This window comes from Hemitrygon akajei, chromosome 5 (assembly GCF_048418815.1).
Source record: "Hemitrygon akajei chromosome 5, sHemAka1.3, whole genome shotgun sequence".
Taxonomy (NCBI): Eukaryota; Metazoa; Chordata; class Chondrichthyes; order Myliobatiformes; family Dasyatidae; genus Hemitrygon; species Hemitrygon akajei.
The window spans coordinates 140,863,161-140,880,547 of NC_133128.1; the positions used below are offsets into that span (position 1 = coordinate 140,863,161).

Genomic DNA, 17,387 nt, shown 5'->3' on the forward strand with positions numbered 1-17,387 from the left:
TCCCCCGATTTACGAAAGGTGTCACCAATGTAGAAGAGGTTGCATCAGGAGCACCGGACACAATGGAGGACCCCAGCAGATCCACGGGTGAAGTGTTGCCTCACCTGGAAGGTCTGAATGGAGGTGGGGAAGTAGTAAATGGGCAGGTGTACCATTTAGACCACTTGCAGGGATAAGAGCCAAGAGGGAGATTAGTGGGGAGAACGAATGGACAAGGGAATCCTGGAGGGAGCGAACACTGGATGGGGTGGGAAGGGGGGGAAGAAATCCCAATGCAAGCCTCTTTCCCCTTTTTATTCTAGCTCCTCCCCCCTTTCTTTTCCAGTCCTAAAGAAGGGTCTCAGCCCAAAATGTCGACTGTTTATTCATTTCCATAGATGCTGTTGACTGAGTTCCTCCAGCATTTTGTGTGTGTTGCTTTGGATTTTCAGCTTCTGCAGACTCTCCCATATCCAAACCCAATGACTTGGAAGCATTAACACCCAATATTAAATTATATTTAAATCATTTAACATTGCTTAATTACGTTTAATCTCACTAGCTTTAGTTTCATTAGATTTATCCCTTCAAGGTTGTTTGTTTTCCTATATGCTGAATAAGTGATTGAATACATTTCTTCAATTTATCTGAGGCACATCATACAGTTTAGCTTCCTGTGCTTGGTCTTCAATAGTGATGTTGGTTTGTTCAAGTAATCTTTATATGACTGCCGTATGGTGGGTCAGAAGACAGAGACCAGCCAGATCAGATGAACAATGATTTCATTCCCTGGATGATACTAGTGAGTTTTTCTGACAGCTTGACAATTTATTGCTACCAGACTTGATTCTAGATGTTTCTTTATAGGTTATTCAGTTGTTCTGATGGCATTCAACCTCACACCACTGGATTCAAAGCCTAATAACTCAACTACTGTGTTACAGAACACCAATACAGAATTTGATGCAGACTCTCTTATATCGAGGATCTCATTATCACCAACAACTCATCTCATACTCTCTTATATCGAGGATCTCATTATCACCAACAACTTTTATGCATAGTCATGAAGCTCAGAGTGTCAGGAGCATGAATCCCACAGTAAGTATAACAAAGGACAGCGAAGAAGGCAGTGGGGGTGGGGGGGAGAAAGAAGGGGTGGTGAGAAGAGGGGGGGTGACCAGAGAGGGGGTCAGTGGGAAGGGGCACGGGCAGAAGTGGGGGCAGGGCAGAGAACCCCGAAGAAAATATAGCACAGGCGTGCAACAAAATTCGCTTCACAGTTTCCAACTATGTTTCTTGAATTTTAAACATGTGCACATTTCCATATGGTATTAACTTGATACTTTGCAGCTTCCAACGTCAGTATTCAGGTACAGAATTAAGAACAAGTTCCATGTCCTTTAGAAACCGGTAGGGACAATTAACAGTGGCTTTTTTCCCATTATCCTTGGCAGTATTAAGAATATTAACCATTAGTGAACTCAGTTCACTCAGAAATACAATACCTGGTGCTAAATATTTCTGATTATCAGAAAGGTTAGAGACTGTGAGTCATGACATCAGCGCATATAAAAAGTGATAAGCATTGCTCGGGACAACCCTTACCTGGATACACACTGGGTGGAGAAGGAGTCGGTACCGCAATGGGAACCCCGACACTTCCACTGCCACTGTTCTCTCTGCTGCTGCTGCGGCTGCTTGGGTGGCTCCCTCCACTGCTTCCACTGCTACTGTAATACACAAATCATTGCACGGGTCAGCGCTCACACATGGCCGAAGGGCCTTTTGCCTTTCTTCAAAAAACAAATCCTGCATCCCACAATTCTTAAGGAGAAGATGGAAAGAGCAGGCTCTCAATACTAAGCTTCAAGACCTTGGCCTCAATACCTCCTTGCGCAACTGGATCCTCGATTTCCTCACTTGTAGACACCAGTCAGTTCAGATTTGCAGCAGCTTCTATACAATCTCCAACAGCACAGGTGCACCACAAGATGGTGAGCTTTGCCCCCTTCTCTATCTGCTTTGTACTTATGACTGTGAGATGAAGCAGAGCCCCAATCCAATACTTAAGTTTCCTTTCTCTAGCTCCTTCCCATTCCTCATCTATCTGGGGTCAGAGTTTCTGAAATCTGAAGGAACTCAAGTGTGTGGATAGCAGTATTGCTTGCAGGTGTATCACTATTGCTACCCCTTCCCCACATTATTCCCATACTCTTTTCCCATTTGTGAAATTTAGAATCACAGAATTATTGCAGTGCAGAAGGTGGCCATTTGACCAATCAAGCCCAAGCTTAACCTTCGTAGGATGAAGTCTGTCCCATTTACCAGCTCTTTCCCCATTGTTCTGTATTGTTTTTTGCTTTAGTATTTATCAAGTTCCCCTTTGGAAGTAATCCATATTCAGTTTCTGCAAAATGCATTCCTGTATTAATGTCCCAAAACAGGCATAATTTTTTTAAAGTTCTATATTGAAAACAAAAAAATTTGAAAAGTTGGTTGTGAAGCACATTTGGCTGGCTATGGATGTGGAATCATCTCTAACAATTAACACTTTGAAGAAATGAAACATCAAAAAATGAGAATGAAAAAAAGCTCCAACTAGGAAACGAAAAGAGATGTTCGATCACCTTCATGAGGTCCACCTTCATTCTCTTCCTCGACTGTCATCAGCCAATATTTACCATATGCCCAGTGATTCCCAAAGCTACCTGAATGAAATTTCTTTTAGTCCACCTCCTGTACGAAGATTTTCATTCTCCAAGTTCTTTTTCTTCTCTGTTGCATTTAATCTACTTTATATTACCTTTATTGGTTCACTCCTTAATCGCCCCATTCATTTCCTACTGCACTTCCTTTGCAAGACACAAGATGTAACACTTGCTCCTGTACCTCCATTTTCAAAATTCAAGACATTTTTTCAATTGAGTATATTGAATGCACTCTCCTGATGTGATCTCTTCTGTAACGGGGAAAGAAAATATACATTGGCTGAACATCTTGGCAAAAATGACTGCTTTGACTGGCTTTGCATTCCCCAACTTTTACTTGCCCTCTTGCTCTCCACCCAACAACAGAGTTTCCATTGCTTTCCTTTTTTTTGTATCTTTGTACTTGCTCAAATGCTGCCATAACTTTTAACTTCTTTTGATTCTAAAGAAAGCTCATTGAAATGTTGACCATTTCTTTCACAACAGACATTGACTGTCCAGAGTATTTAGGTTGAACAACTCCGCACAGCTCAAATGCCATCATAAACTCACTGATGACACCACTGTTGTTGGCAGAGTATCAGATGGCAATGAAGAGCCATAAAGGAGTGAAGCAAATTCTTTGCTTGAGTGTCGTCACCATAACAACCTCGTATTCAATATCGGTAAAGCCAAAGAAATGACTGTGTACCTCTGGAACTCATACCAGTAGATCTACCTCTTTAAGAAATTTGATCTGTCACCAAAGACACACGAAAATTACCTACAGATGAACCACAGAGAGCATTCACTGCCTATAATGGAGGTTTCAACATGCAAGATCAAAAGTGGCTGCAGAGGGTTGCAGGCTTAGCTAGGTCCATTACGGGCATAACCCTCTCCAACATTGAGGACGTTTTCAAGAGGCGGCACCTCAAGAATATGGTATCCACTATTAAAGATCTTACCATCTGTGACATGCACTCTTCTTATTACTACCATCAGGGAGGTACAGGAGCTTGGGGACCGACACTAATTAGATTTCTGAACTGTCCATGAATACTACCCTGTTATTCTGCCTTCACACTAATAAATTTTGTAACTTATAGGAATTTTAATGTCTTGCATGGTACAGATGCAGCAAAACAAATTTCATGATGTGTGTCAGTAATTGCTTCAGTCACGTGTTTAAAAAGTCTAAATTCAGCACTGTACAGAGTCAGATTGACAGGACTCTGTGCTTTCCATACCTGATTCTGATTTCTGTGCTATTTTGTTCTATTTCTAGAATTTTGCCCCCTTTTTTATATAAATACCAATCCTACCTCTCCTGGCAGCTCAGACTCTTGCTGGAATGCATTCTTATGGATACTAGCTGACATCAGGATATTTAACTTGGAACACATCACAGACAAATCCACTTCTGAAGTTACAGCTGCACAATCAACTCAGTACGAAACAAAATACAATTACCTAATGCGGAGCTACAGTTTGTACAACTGAATCTCTAGTTAATGCTGCTGTTCTTACTACCGCATTACCATTAAGTATGAATTTCAAATGAAAACTTAAAATAAAATACTTCCTTCAGACATGTGGTTTATTAAGTCTAAATTCAGCACTGTACTGAGAGACAGATTGACAGGACTCTGTGCTCTCTATACCTGTATGTCCTTGTTCTCTGATTTACAGAAGCTGTCCGCACTGGACTTTGTTGCTGTGAGGAGCTCATGTTGCGAGTTGGACTCGGTACATAGTCATTTGGCACCACCGGAGGGCGCACGGGCTCCAGTGTCCGATAAGGAGAATGTCGACTACATACAGAGAAGACAAATTAGTTCAGCCCACTTGACACCTTTCATATTATTCACTCCCATAGTTTACAGCTCATACTGTACCTTTCATACAACTTACTAACAAGCTCTTTGGTACTTTTTAAAATGCTTATTAGATGAGAATGTGAAGAGAATAAAAAATGACATTAACCAAGGGTTAGTGTTAATGAGTGGTTGATGGTTGGCACAGACTAGGTGGGCTGAAGGGTCTGTTTCTGCGCTGAATCTATCAATGGCACCAATACTAACTTTTAAAGTATTTATTAGTACATTGATAGTTGAAACTTTCACTTAATGAGAGGTTAATAATGAAAGGAATACAAATTTAAGGGGAAATTGAGGAGATATTCCTTTAACCCCAACCCCCCCCCCCCCCACTCCAGAAGCGATTTGGGCCTTAAAGAACCCATAAACCCCCAGCACACTGAAATACCGCCTGGATCAGCAGCTAAGTGCCTTAACCTATAAGACTGGAAAGCTTTTTCCTGAATAGCCTGGGCACCCTGGGTCAAATGGCCTCCACCTGTGCCACAAATTTCTATAATTCATTCTACTTACACAGTTAATATATGTTTAATCATGGTTGCTTATGTTTACATCCTTTGCAATACTGAGTAACTCAATTATTTTACAGAATAGGCCATTTCATTCACATTGTTCAGTGACACAGTGGTACTTTTATGGACAGGCAACACCCTTCACTGCTGCCAAACAAATGAGGCCTCTGATAACACTACATCTGTAAAGCCCCACCATTGAGACTCACTAAATTAGATTAAAAAATTAATTTGTAGCGGGCTTGATAAAGTAACAAAAAAAATTGCAGGAGGCCATTCAGCCTTTCAAAACTGCTGTAGCATTAAATACCATTTTAGAAGCAGTCATGCTATTTACAGTCATGGGAGGATTTTTTTTACTATTGATATTCACAACAGTCATCAGACAGAAAGCATCAGTGCAATGCCCAACCACGTGCCTGCTGTATGGATGCTGGACAATACACTGCTACCAACATTGATGGATGAGGAAGGGAGGAAATTAGCTCTCTATGCCACTACTGATCAAGACTAACAACTGATGCAAACTGTACACCTTAACAGGCCAAGTGAGGGCAGAGTCAAGCTCAGCTACAATGCCAAGCCGCTCCTCTTCATGTTTCAATAGCCCTGCTGACACCATCTGGATTCTTTCATGACGATTCAACACTTGCACATGAGAGGTGTTGCCTGCATCAGAAGCCAATCTGTTCAGGGGAGGGGAAAGTGCGTCAATGATAAGAGTTTGACTTTATGTTCCGATTATCAATACTCAAGTCAGGGTAATCTTTTGAAAGAGGGCACAGTATTGTTAGAAATATGTCTAAAGTCCTGTTGGTGAACTGAAATCACTCCCCACTTACCCTAAGGTACCTTTTCCCGACACTGGGGGACTGGGGGGTTTCTGTGTGGGTGGGGTGCTTCGTGGAAGCCCACCCATCTTCATGTTTTGAGTGCTAACCTGGAATGAATAAATAATGAGATAGAGAGGTTAACAAATGCAGGTTTGGCAATTCAATGACATCAAGAAACTAATGCAGAGTTTCAATCAGAAGAGAAAGGGGAGAAAAGATGATAAAGGGTAATTAGGCCATGCAAAGTGTTTTTCTACAGGATTTCTAGGTGGCGAAGTAATCTATCTCCTTACAGAACAGGTACAGGGCTTGCAATTTAAAATTACATGAAGCAAGAGTTTAAGAAAGTGACATATGAAAATGACAAATACACAATCATTCTATCAGCACGACAGAGAAAAATGGATTAATGTTTTGGGTAAAATCCACTCACCAAAACTGGGAACAAATTTCACTCAAGGCAAAAGACCATACCTCTAACATGCTGACTAACTGTGCACTGATCATGATTTCTATTACATTACATATTTCTAAATTTCATGACATTGTTCAAATAACTTGTTTTGGAAGCAAAACCAAAAAGAACAGAGACAGTCACACCAACAAACAGCACAGTTTCACTCAAGGGGTCTTTCGTGGACAAGGACAGTAAGAGTAGGCGTGTGCCATATGTGTGGGGAGATGGGGTGGGACAGGCAGGCAGACGTGATCAAGGAGACGGGGGACCACGCCCACATATCAAGAAGCACCCATATTCAATCAGCCTTTGGTGGGAAGCAACCAAAGGCACCTTAAGGGAAAGGGAGACTACGTGTGGGCATATATTATTGTGCAAATTTAGAGAGCTTTTCCTTTCTCTTCCACAATTACGATTTTACAGTTTTTGTGCAACAGATGAAAGGCCATCTGTTTTCCACTCAGATTTGGGTGCAAAACAGCATCACTTTATGACACACAGATTCTACAGTTGAGAGAAAAATCAGGAAATCTACATTTCACTCATGGCAACTACTGCAGGACCTACTTTGCTGTGGTAATAGTTTGTCTGGTTTATTCTGCTTGATCCTGCCCATACTGGAGCATTCAGTTAGCAAACAGTAGGACCTGACAGACAAAATGTAACCACACTCACCCTGCACTGACAACCATTCTGGTAACACAGGCAAGATGCATAGCAAGGTAATCCTTACATACTGTACCACAAGATTAGGCTAGGATTGTTGCTGCAAAATAGAGATACTGGAGGAAAGCAACCTACGGAAAGAGAAACCAGTCACCATTTCAGATCACTGCTGCCTTTGCTTTGAAAATGGTAAAGTCTCCACTCTCCCTGCCAGTTCTGAGGAAGGTCATTCACCGGGAACACTGGTTTCTTTTTCCACAGATGTTTCACTGGCTGAGTTCTTTCAGCATTTCAGGCTTTGTTGGTCAGATTCCAGCACCTTCAGCTTTATTTATTTTCCACCTGTACACTATAGCACAAATGGGAAAAGCATATACAGTGGGTTTCGGTTTATTGGGCCATTGTAACTGGGGCAACTGCATTTTTGGGGCAACTCTTAATTAATAAAAATTAGTTGAGAAAATAGCCAAGATTCTCTTCATTTATTTGGGACACTATGCCACTTAATTGAGACAGGTAACTGTTACAGAATAGCTTCTCACTAGTGTCAAGCGCATGCACTTGTGTGGCTGATAGATACCACATTGTGCTTAGAGCAAACAGTTTTTAAATAGCTGTGTGTGCTTGTGCTATTTTTTCATTTGGGCCAAGGATGCTGATTCATAAAACAGTGATTTTTTGACAGTTTTGTGTTTTTATTTTGACTTGAAGAAAATTTCAGACCCTTGCCAAGATGCCACAAAATGACACTAAGTGGGAAAAATTACCCTTGGTGGCTGCACTAATTTCATTAATTTACAGTCAATCAAAAGAACACAGCAGGGTACACCAGATTAATTCTTCTATTGATAACAATTAAGAACAAATACACAATTTTATAGCACTGTAGTAGTATTAGTAGAGTTCTCATTTGTTCTGTACTTCATTTAAATTCATATTTGTTTCTCAGCTTGTCTTTTTTATACCATTTAACTATTTCCATGAAAGTTTGGCTAATTGGGGCAGCCGCTTAATTGGGCCAAAATGCACTGGTCCCAATTAAGCAGAATCTACTGTATCAGAGAGAGGGAATCCTTTACTTCAGAACAACACCAGGAAAAACAGAGGAGCCGGAAGTCTGAACAGGGAATTCCCCACGTAGGACAAAGCATTGTAAGTTCAAGGAATTCTGTGAAAGAGCTTGTGATTCATACTTGTGCCTAAGCAACTAAAGGTGGAAGTAATTCCTAGCCAGTTTCTCAGATCAGATTGCTTTTCAATTATTAAACACATAAACCAGGTATACACGTGTTCACAGCAACTTGTGGAGGCACACATTACAATCATCTTCAGCAGCTCTGATGGAACAACTCATCCAGTTGTCCAAAATATAGATAGGCCAGTCACAGGAACCATGCATGCACCCACACACTCATACAACTACTGAACAATGACCAGAAGTAAAACCATATACTATTCTTGGTACAGGGCAACAGTGTACCAACTGAGGTTAACAAACCAAAAACAGACTGACAAAGATTTGAATGACTCCACAATACAAAGACAACGCAGTTCCACACGGGGCTTTATGTGGAACTACAAAATGGATTTGTGCAACCAATACAGTTATGTCATTTCATCTCAAAATAGGTGATTGATTTCCGTATAATTCAAGATTTTGGTTCCATTTTAAATTCATACAAACCCTGCACCTTGTCCTTTAAATAAGCTGTAGAGACCACAAGCTACATTTCTAGGGAGGAAAAAGGAACTGAATTATTCTATATATGTAAATGTATCTCAAAGATAAAAGAGTGCATGCTACCACCTCTAATATTCAATATCAAAAAACAACCTCATTTTTTTTAGGGTGAGACCAATCTGTATTCTAATGGTTTCTTTCATTATTCATGACTCAAGTCACTTTGTTCTCTCTGTTAAATTAAATTTCTGAATGGACATTTAAATGAGTTCTAACTGCTTTGAGCTTCCTGGCCCTATATGCAGGTGCTCCGAATAAAGGATCCACAAGAGCAAAGATATTATCATCTGTTCTTAAGATGGCATGCTCCAATGTCAGTCCAGCTAGGTTATGTTTAAGAAGAGGGGGAATGGTTTTGCCAATGTAGCTGGGCACCTTAGAAACATTGATATACATTGTGCAAAGTAGAAAATTAGTTATTGATTTTCATTTTGACTGGGGTGAAGCTGTGACATGTTATAGGTTAGACAGAACACATTTCTATTTAAGTGTACATAGGTCTAACACACAAATACAAAGGAATGCTCTCTATTACACCTGTGTAAGATTCACCTTTTGCAACAACAGTCACTGAATGGACTTTATATGAGAAAAACAACTGCGTTTCAAATGTGCAGGCAGAAGTAGTAGGGGCCCCTACTCACTAGATTCTGGATTAACACTATCACAAACTCATTTGATTTGTTTTTTTTCCAGAAAGAGCTGGGTGAGATGAGTCAAGAAACAGTGAAGAAGTGGTCCAACTGTCAATGTTAATTTTGGAAAAGTAAGATACATATATAGAATATGCAGGATATCACACACTGGGGAGATAAATTCCTGCTAATTCCTGCCAGACTATGGGCGAATAAAACATTTTAAAACTTAATGATCAGAGTGCCTTTTCCATTGTTTTAATTATTCACTACCAAGCAAATCCAAAATAGGCTTAACTACACAATATTAACCCTGTTCAGTGGCAAGGAGTGCTTTGCATACTTCATAAAGCGGGGGTTAACAAGAAATTAGAGAAAACTTGGAAAAAATTGGATAAGGACTTTGTATTGAGTAAGATGGGGAGGAGGGAGATGGCGAGGATATATTTCATGCTGGAAAATTGGATATGGTCTCCTATTGATACAAAGCTGTTGATATTTCTAACTCTGAAATTTGCTCTTAAACAATGCCCTCTATACAAACTGTCCTCCCCTATTCCTCAAGGTTTGGGATTGTGGGCTCCAAACATCAGTCAGTACTTCACTCAATCTCCAGGGCTAAATTGAGAATACTGATATAAAGTTTGCCTGATTTTAACCATGAAGGGAAAAAGATCCCAGAAACACAACTCTTCTCTATATTCCAGCCTTAAATTTGGCTGTGGGGTTGGAATGGTTACCTTGGCTGATTTCCTTCTGGAGTGTCATTGTTGACGTAGGCAAATTCAGGCGTTCAGTCAGTATACCATCATTTAAAAGCAGCAATAACGATATTTATCAAGAAATTTTATAATAATTGAGCTGTTTATCAATTTTACTTGAATATTAAGACTAGAAACCTCTGATATGAGGCAACAGTAAATTTATATAGAAAAAAAGTTGTCAGTCCATTGCTCTGACTAAATGGACTTGACAATTTGTGTTCTCAGTATTATTTATTCACTACCTAACCAAATCCAAAACAGGCTTAACTACAAAATATTAACCGTGAGCAGTGGCAAAGAGTGCTTTGCATGCTTCACAAAGCAGGGGGTTAACAAGAGTTTAGAGAAAACTTGGAAATAATTGGATAAAGACTCTGAATTGAGTAAGATGGGGACTTACAAGGACTTGATAGCTTGTGTTCTCAGTATTATTTATGAACTTATTGATTTACTTTTTTGTATTTGCAGATTGTCTTCCTTCACACATTGTTTATCTTCGTGTGTAGTTTTTTCATTCATTCTATTATATTTCTTTGTTTCACTGTGAATGTCAACAAGAAAATGAATTTTAGGGTAGTATATGGTGATGTACGCGTACTTTGATAATAAATTTACTTTGAACTTTGAAATGAGGTTCAAAGCTAAACAACATATTACAAAGATCCAGAAGGAGAACGGGGATATTACATCAAATCACTCAGAAATTAATGACTTATTTAAGAATTTTTATTCTCGGCTTTATTCCTCCGAATCCCTGAATGAGAATATTTCTGTTGATCTTTTTTTAAATAGCTTGAATATTCCTTCGATTTCATTTGATTCTAAAGCAAAACTTAATGAGCCTATATCATTAGAAGAAGTATCTTTTGCAATCTCTGCACTGTCGTCAGGCAAATCTCCTGGTCCTGATGGGTTCCCCATAGAATTTTATAAATCATTCTCTTCACTTCTTTCACCTCAGTTACTCTCAGTACTATCTGATTCATTTAATTATGGTAAATTGCCACCCTCATTTAATGAGGCATCTATTATTCTTTTATTAAAAAAGGGCAAAGATCCAACAGAGTGCTCCTCTTACAGGCCGATTTCTTTGCTTAATGTTGATGTTAAAATTTTGGTCAAAGTTTTGGCTCATAGATTAGAAACTGTTATACCCTCTATTATTTCTGATGATCAAACTGGTTTTATTAAAAATCGTCTTCCCTTTTTTAACATACGGCGTTTATTTAATATTTTATACTCACCTTCAACTGGGACTCCTGAATGCGTACTCTCTCTCTCGGTGCAGAGAAAGCGTTTGATCGTATAGAGTGGAACTACCTCTTTGCGGTTTTAGAAAAATTTGACCTCGGTCAAAGTTTTATCTCTTGGATCAAATTACTATATCTATGTCCTACCACCTCTGTTTTGACTAATTCTCAGCAATCCCAGTTGTTTAACCTTAAACGTGGCACCCGTCAAGGATGCCCCTTAAGTCCCTTTCTTTTTGATTTGGCTGTAGAGCCTCTGGCGATTGCATTTCGAAGTTGTCCTGAATTGATGGGGATCTGGAGGGGGGGATGTTGAGCATAAAGTTTCTCTTTATGCTGATGATCTATTACTTTTTCTTTCAAATCCGTCCACATCCTTACCTCCAATGTTTTCACTTCTTGATCAATTTAGCCAGTTCTCTGGCTATAAACTTAATTTGCATAAGAGTGAACTTTTTCCAATTAATAAAGAAGCACAAGTATTAGTATTTCGTGACCTCCCCTTTAAAGTAGTTGATAATCAATTTACCTATCTTGGTATTACAGTTACAAGGAATTTTAAGGATCTTTTTCGTGAAAATTTTGCCAATCTTTTGTACTCTACAAAACAGAGTTTGTCACAATGGTCACCTTTATCTATGTCCTTGATAGGTCGTGTTAATGTTATTAAAATGTATGATCTAAATTTTTATACTTATTTCAATCTATTCCAATTTTTATTTCTAAAACCTTTTTTGATTCCTTAGACTATTATTTTGTCCTATCTGTGGAAGGGTAAGCATTCCAGAATTAACAAAACTTACCTTCAAAAATCTAAAAAAGAGGGCGGCATGGCCTTACCCAATTTCTGTCTATACTACTGGGCAGCTAACATTCGTTGTCTTATCTTCTGGTCTTCTTTCCATAGCCAGTCTGACCGCCCTAAATGGGTAGCAATGGAGCTGAATTCCACTAAGGATCTATCTATCTCTGCACTTCTTGGATCTGCACTCCCTAGTAGTTTGTCTGGACTAATTGTTAATCCTCTTGTTAGACATACTCTGCGAATATGGGCCCAGTTTAGGAAATTTTATGGTTTCTATGGATTTTCCCTTTCTAGTCCTATTTTACATAATCATCTTTTTCTACCTTCTATGCATGATTCAACATTTTATGATTGGTATAGAAAGGGCATTAGGTATCTTGAAGATATTTTCATTGATAATCGCTTCGCATCTTTTCAACATCTCTCTGCTAAGCTTAATCTACCTAATGTCCATTTCTTTAGATATCTCCAAATTAGACACTTCATTAATCCTTTATTACCCAACTTCCCTGAGATGCCCGAAAAAAATGCTATGGACTTGTTTCTTTCTATTAATCCATTGTGTAAAGGTTTAATATCTTTTATTCGTGATAAATTAGTATCCTTACGGCGCACCCCTTTGGTTAAAATCAGAATGGCTTGGGAGCATGACTTAAATATCCCTTTATCTGATGAGGTTTGGGACTCGATTCTCAAGTCAGTTAACTCAACTTCTCTTTGTGCTTGCCACTGCCTTTTACAGTTTAAGATTGTTCATAGGGCTCATATGTCCAAATCTAAATTATCTCGATTTTATCCTAATATTAGTCCTCCTTGTGATAAATGCAAAAGTGGCGAGGCTTCTCTCATTCATATGTACTGGACCTGTCCTAGTCTAGAGAAATTTTGGAGGGATGTATCCTGTATTCTAAATCGCCACTTAGAACCTAACCCTTTAATTGCTCTTTTTGGTTTCTTGGCTGAGACAGATATACATTTGAGTTTGACTAAACGTCGAATATTATCTTTTGCTTCTCTCCTGGCTAGATGTCTAATTCTTCTTAGATGGAGAGATGTTGCCCCACCCACGCACGCTCAATGGCTTAATGATATTATGTCCTGTTTAGATCTTGAAAAAATTCATTACTCAATTCTTAATTCGGACATAAAGTTTCATATGGTCTGGGGACCTTTTATTGAGTAATTTCATAACTTTCCTTTCGACTAAGTTTCTTTTTCAGTCCCTTGGTTTCAGCTATTTTTTGGTAGTAGGCATTATTATCTTCTGTTTTTAATTGTATTTACAGTTTTGGGGGTTTGAATGATCTATATTTCCTACATTTTGCTCTGGTTGGTCTGGAGTTTTTTTTTCTTGCGGGGGTGGGGGTGGATACTAACTTTACACAACTTCAATTTGGGTGCTTTTTCAATTATTATATTCTGTATTATATTACCACTGTATGTTTATCTTGCACTGTATTAATTTCCTATTTCGTTCTTGGGTTTTGTTTTGTAGTGTCGTAGAAAATGCATTTAAAAAATCAATTAAGAAGAAAAAAAAAGAGGCTTTGTAGCTACTACTGGGGTAAGATTCTGTAGAAGCTGGGATTCCTATTGCACTAAAAAGGGCTCCCAGAAAATGGGATTAAGGGAACATGAAATCTGGGAACAGCAACATTAAAAAAAAAATCAAATACCAAAATTGAGCACAGTGGGAGAGGTGTGAGGGAGGGAAGTATGGAGAAGTCAGTGTATAGCTGACCATTGACAGGCCTGGCAATTATACAGCAAAATATACTCCCTATATTTTGGAAATCTTCCTGTGCAATAGTATTGAATGCAACTGGAAATTTAATTTAAATAGACAAATACAGCACTTTGACGGTGAGTAACCAATGCTGAGACACACAAGGAGTGGAGTCTTATTCTAAAGCTTGGGTTGGCGGTAGGTTTTAAGATGGGGAATGAGAGATGGAGATTTACAAACACCAGTCTAGAGGGAGGGCAAAATACTATACAGTCAAAGAAATGGCTACCAATACGGATATAGAGGCTCACAAGATTCAAAAGTCAGAGATTTCAGAGGCTGAAGGGGTCATAAAGGCTGAAGGAGTCAGAAGGGCAAAGGAGATCTCAGTGATTGGATGTGAAGTCACAAGCGGAATGTAAACGAATATTCATTTTTAAGAGTTGAAAACCAAAGACAACATATCACTGAGCACAGTAGGATGGATTTGCTTTGCAAAAGGATAAAGTCAATTATTTTTGTTTCTGATAAGCTAAGTGAAGGAATGAACATTAGAAATATGGACTGGAGGTGAAGCAGGGTGAGTTTGGGCAGCAGGTGGAAAGTGAGAGCTGTAGAAGGGCAATATTACAGAAGTGGAAACAGCTAGACACAACAGATTTTGGTATCTGATCAATAATGGGCAACTCTTTCCTTGTACTTATGAGTAATCTCTTAATCCAAGAATGATCTACGGGAGATGTCTGCAGAAAGGGCACAACAAATTTAAAAGACTAGAACTTCGGCGCTAAGTCACTGCTACTGGGTGACACGATTATGCATTCAAGTTACCTCAACCACTGAAGTTATCCAGTGGCTGATATGCTCAATGCCAAGATTTATTATTGAGTATATATGTACTGTGTGCTCAGGAATATGTTCCACCTTCAACAGGAGTGCAACATTTTTGAGAAATAACCAAGTTTAAAAGAAGACAAAGTTGTCTGTAAATTTTGAGAATGCTACAATTAAAGAAAACTGCTGGTCTTAGTCTTGAGAGTAAATATTGTTTTTTTAAGGATTCAATCTCTGCAGCATTTAACTACCCAGTCTGCAATATCCTCAGCACAGAATAGGATGGTGGAGAAGCACTGAGATCTCTTACCTTAAATCTAAGCAACCACTTAATGCATAAATGAAGCAAATGAAAGAAGTAAGAAAAAAAAACAGCATTGACAGGTTAGTCGAAACCACAGGATAGGAGTACAAAAGGAATCAATGTTAAAGCATCTGATACTGAGTCATGTTACAAATTGGTTAGAATGAAACACAGTGTAAGTCATAGCCACAACCTGAATTGAAGGGTAATTTGCCTTTTTAAGAAGACATCATATATCAAAAGACTCGTCATTAAAAGAGACCATTGATCAAGTACAGCTGACAATACAATTAAACGGGTGCAGAAGTGATTCAATCGCCGATTCAAATTCTTAACATTGTGATATCAGCTACCGATTCCAGTGATTGCAAATACTCTCCAAGATTTTGGATGTAGGGTATGGAAAATTCCTGATCAGATACAGTTCTCAAAACTCTGTCTCTTTACACATCAGATAAAGATTTGATTCATTCCAAAATGATACCTCTAAGTTCCCCAAATCTGGGGTAGAGCCCCCAGCTGAATTTGGGAGCTCTCCCCAAAGGCCTGATGGATGAAAAGACGAAGTGGATCAACTGTGTCAGGGTGTTGAAAAGTTAAATAGTCATAACTCAGCAGACCAGTGTGAAACTAAATTACTCTCAGCCACCTGGGATTCAGGAAGAGAGGCTGGGCTCCTAATCTGGGTTTGTACTCGGCTGCCCCACCTTGAAAGTCCATGTGCGTACAACTGGTAAGAAGCAAACAAGTTTTTCTGTGCTGTGGACTAGTCAATCAGTCTCAAATTCCCATCTAGAGTGGCAAATGAAGAGTTGCTAATTGCCTGCAAACTGTACCCAGAAATGAGCATCTTTAAACCCAGGAAAGAATAAAATCTGTACCCTTTAAAATCATGTTGAATGCAGGATTTAGATGAAGCCTCAACACAATACATCTTATGAACCTCTGGTTAAAGAAGCTTTCAGAAAAACTCAGACTCTCAATCAACACTTCTGCTTCAGTGGCAGTAGGAACACAGCCTACGTTGGATCAGCAAAGGTAGTGGAGTTCAATTATCCTCCAAATGATGGTGTTTATGAGGCACTGGCATCCAAACATGTCCAGAGAAGCACATAGGGAATAGAAATCCAGGCATGTTTAGATTTGCATGGTGTGCATATGGAGAGCAGAACCTAAATCATCAGCTGGGGAAGAGTAGCAATCATATTCCACACAAGGAAGGTGAATTATATGAAAAATGGTAGACTGGTAGCAATGGGTGGAAGAAATGAATAAATGGGTATGTATTACTGAGTCAAAGGGCACAGCAAGCCCTGGAGAAAGCAGGGGTATCCTAACTGAGGTATACACAATTAAGAGGCACCAATAGGCCAGAGAGAAAACAACTTTTCCTCTTATAGGGTTGACTATAACCAGAGGGCATTGTTTTAAGAATAGATATTAAGCAGAATTTAATGAATATTTTCACCCAGAGGGTGATTTGGCACCTGGAATGCAATGCCTAGAGAGATGATGGAGACAGGTACTCTCACAAAAAGGGTGGGGGCATGAAGGGTGTGTCGAGAAGGAGACCTTGGATTGTAAAGTTCTACAGCAAATACACTTCTTTTGTGGGCACTTTAAGCCTGCTGCCATTTTGGTGAAACATGGAGTATGGAGGTCCACTGATGAGTAGCCAAAAGCAACTCTCAACCATCATTCTCTGCTTCCTCTCACAAACCTGTTTCAGATCCAATTTGCCAAATTACATTGCATCTCATTAGCTTTTACTTCTTGAACCAATCTGGGATGCCTACTGAAATCCATCTGAGCTTACATCAATGCACTGCCTTCATCTACATATTTAGTTGCGTACTTAAAAAGCTCAATGATGTTATAGAGGCAAGTTTGTCCTTAACAAAGCTATATTGACTATCCCTGATCAATCCCACAGTCATTAAATTCAGATTAGCCCTATCCCTCAGAAAATTTTTAAAATTATTTAAGTATTTCCGTCAGAAACACAGCAATCTCCTCCTTTCAATTCCCTGGCCCTGACCACCTCATTTTCACCATCGATGTCCAGTCCATGAAGACGTAGAACAATCCATGTTCCAAGCCTTCTTCCATAATGCTCCCCAAATCGTCCTCCACTACACTGACGCCTGCATTGAGACTGCTTCATGCATCTATGCTGAGCTCATCAATTTCATCAACTTTGCCTCCAACTTCCACCCTGCCCTTAAATTCATTCTGTCCATTTCTGACGCCGCTCTCTCCATTCTTAATCTGTCTCCATCTCTGGAGATGAACTTTCAACTGACATCTTTTA

At 39.2% G+C, this 17,387-nt stretch overlaps 1 protein-coding gene across 13 annotated transcripts in view; it reads right to left on the reverse strand.

Moving 5' to 3' along the window:
• abi2a (abl-interactor 2a) overlaps positions 1 to 17,387 on the reverse strand; it is a 163,290-nt gene that overhangs the window by 32,741 nt on the left and 113,162 nt on the right. For 3 of the 13 annotated variants that reach the window (XM_073046695.1, XM_073046691.1, XM_073046699.1), the window contains exons 4-7: positions 15,083 to 15,100; positions 5,904 to 6,001; positions 4,334 to 4,483; positions 1,588 to 1,712 (exon numbers count right to left, since the gene is read on the reverse strand). In XM_073046695.1, the coding sequence (XP_072902796.1) occupies positions 1,588 to 1,712; positions 4,334 to 4,483; positions 5,904 to 6,001; positions 15,083 to 15,100 (391 nt within the window). The remainder of the gene's footprint in view (positions 1 to 1,587; positions 1,713 to 4,333; positions 4,484 to 5,903; positions 6,002 to 15,082; positions 15,101 to 17,387) is intronic. The other 10 variants (XM_073046692.1, XM_073046700.1, XM_073046696.1 and 7 more) reach the window with 5 other exon arrangements.